The following is a 2,184-nucleotide window of genomic DNA, read 5'->3' as shown; positions in this document are numbered from 1 at the left end:
TGGGCACATTCATTGTTTGACTATGATCTTTATGGTGGCCAGAGCTTTTATCTAAACGTGGGGTTCCCCCGCCACTACTACCTCCTCCCCTCCTGACCATCCACGGCTGTTGAGGTTGAGATCTTGGGGGTGGTGGATCATCAAGTTCATTGGTTGGAACAATATGATAACCTGCCATGCTATGGACATCTGAGTCAGAGGCTCTTGAGGTCTGAGGAATGGCAGGTTTTTCTTCCTCATGTTGTTCTGATTGTCCACTACTACGTAACTTACAATATAGAAGACTACACATAATGATAAAAACGAATGCAGCGATCGATATGCCCATTACCAGACCACTTTTCACATAAGTAGTTGGCTCAACATTAGCCACTCTGACTTCAGCAACTTCATGAGATACTTGAAGGGTTAGGTTGACCTCTCTATACCCTGCTCTGTTTTCTGCAACACATCGGTATGTACCCTGATCTTCAGGAACCACACCTGTCATTGTCAGATTGGAAATGTAAGAATTGTAATCAGGTAGAGCTACTTCAAATATAAAGTATCTTAGAGATTCGTTAGTATTTTGTATTGCACTATCTCCTGCTAACCATGTTATAGTGGTTTCAACCTCAGATTTAACTTGACAGACTAGGGTAACATTCTCTCCTTCAGAAGCAAGTACTCTTGGTGCAGCAGCTGTTACTTGAGGGGCACAGACAAACTCATCTGGATCTAGTATCTGCCAAGCCTGGCCCATTAGCCATCTAGGATGTGAACACGCTGGTGGTATAGTGGGGGTTACTTCGTAGTCATCTAACCATTTCTTTAATGCTTTTAAATGACAGTCACAGTGCCAATTATTGCCATCCAAATTCATGACTCGTAGAACTGTCAGTGGTATCATCTCACTGGCAGAGAGAGTGGTGATTTTATTTTCGGATATGTCGAGGACTTCAAGATAAATCAAATGTCGCAAAGCCCCAGGTTCTATTACAGTTATCTTGTTATGACTAATATCTAACTGTACAAGTTCAGGGGTAGGTAAAAAAGCAGTGGAAGATATGATTGTGAGAGAGTTATGAGCAATTCTAAATTCACGAAGGCCTCCCATATCCATCAACGCCTTTGTCGGTACTGATTTAAGGTAATTATTGCTCAGATCTAGTTCGACTACATTCATCAACTTGCGAAATGCCCCATCCTCTACTCGCATCAGATTACAGAAACTAAGCCAGACTTTCTGGAGATTCACCAGTCCTGTATATACAAACGAATCTTTAGGTAATATCCTCAGATTGTTGTGCCTGAGATCCAATACTTGAGTAGAGGGATCTAACCCTCGAGGGATGTCAATAAAATGGGCATCTCGGCAGGCAACCACCTCTTTTCCATCCCGCCATTTACACTCACAGACCTTGGGGCAGCCTGATAGGACCAAGCCAATGGACAACCACAGGCACACCAGCAGTAAAAGTGTACTACCTCTGGACAGATAAAACCAACTTTTACGACCCCTTTTAATGATCATGGTCCGAGTAATTTCTTATTTTAGATATTCTTACACTTAGCCTAATTATATCTCCTTCAGGACAATCATTTCCTCACAGATATTCTACCTTTTCTTTTTCTCTCTGTTATTCATTAAAAAGTGAGCACATTGTGGTGTTGTTATGCTTCTAAATCAAGGATCCCTTCATGGAGATTTATATTTCTCACCAAGTGTATTTGATGATTTAATATGACATGGTTACAGTTATAACGGCACATGTAATTCGGCAAATGGAGAATACGGAAGGCATGCTATTTACTTAATCACACCATACTATTGACATCACAAGTGTTTAGGTGACGTTCCTCAAGCCTTCATTAGAAATTTTCTTGAGATAAGTTCTTGCTGGTTGGTTGTTAGAGGTTAAACCTGAAATCAGGAATAAAGAAATGTATAAATATAATTCTTGATAAGACTGTATAAGACATGAGAACTATTACGAAATCATTTCAACCAAGTATTATATGAATAATTTTATAAAATCTGCTGTTCATTAAATGAAGAATGGCTGTAAAAATGTCAGATAATTGCAACTAGTTTTTCTTTCATTATAAAATGAACATATTTCTTTTAATGCATATCTACTCTTGGATATGTTCTTATATTTACTGCAAAAATTTTAACCAATAGTCAAGAGTAGATAGACATTT

General features: G+C 39.0%; 1 protein-coding gene across 1 annotated transcript in view; it reads right to left on the bottom strand.

The window, feature by feature from the left end:
- Positions 1–1,903, bottom strand: part of LOC136830539 (uncharacterized) — a 12,528-nt gene extending 10,625 nt beyond the window's left edge. Inside the window, exon 1 of the mRNA XM_067090053.1 lies at positions 1–1,903. This exon is cut by the window's left edge and continues 286 nt beyond it. Coding sequence (XP_066946154.1) covers positions 1–1,513 — 1,513 coding nt within the window. The 5' untranslated portion in view covers positions 1,514–1,903.
- Positions 1,904–2,184: the final 281 nt, after the last annotated feature.

This window comes from Macrobrachium rosenbergii, chromosome 47 (genome assembly GCF_040412425.1).
Source record: "Macrobrachium rosenbergii isolate ZJJX-2024 chromosome 47, ASM4041242v1, whole genome shotgun sequence".
Classification (NCBI taxonomy): domain Eukaryota; kingdom Metazoa; phylum Arthropoda; class Malacostraca; order Decapoda; family Palaemonidae; genus Macrobrachium; species Macrobrachium rosenbergii.
The sequence above is the reverse complement of the archived record's forward strand: the minus strand, read 5'-3'. Positions and strand labels throughout refer to the sequence as shown.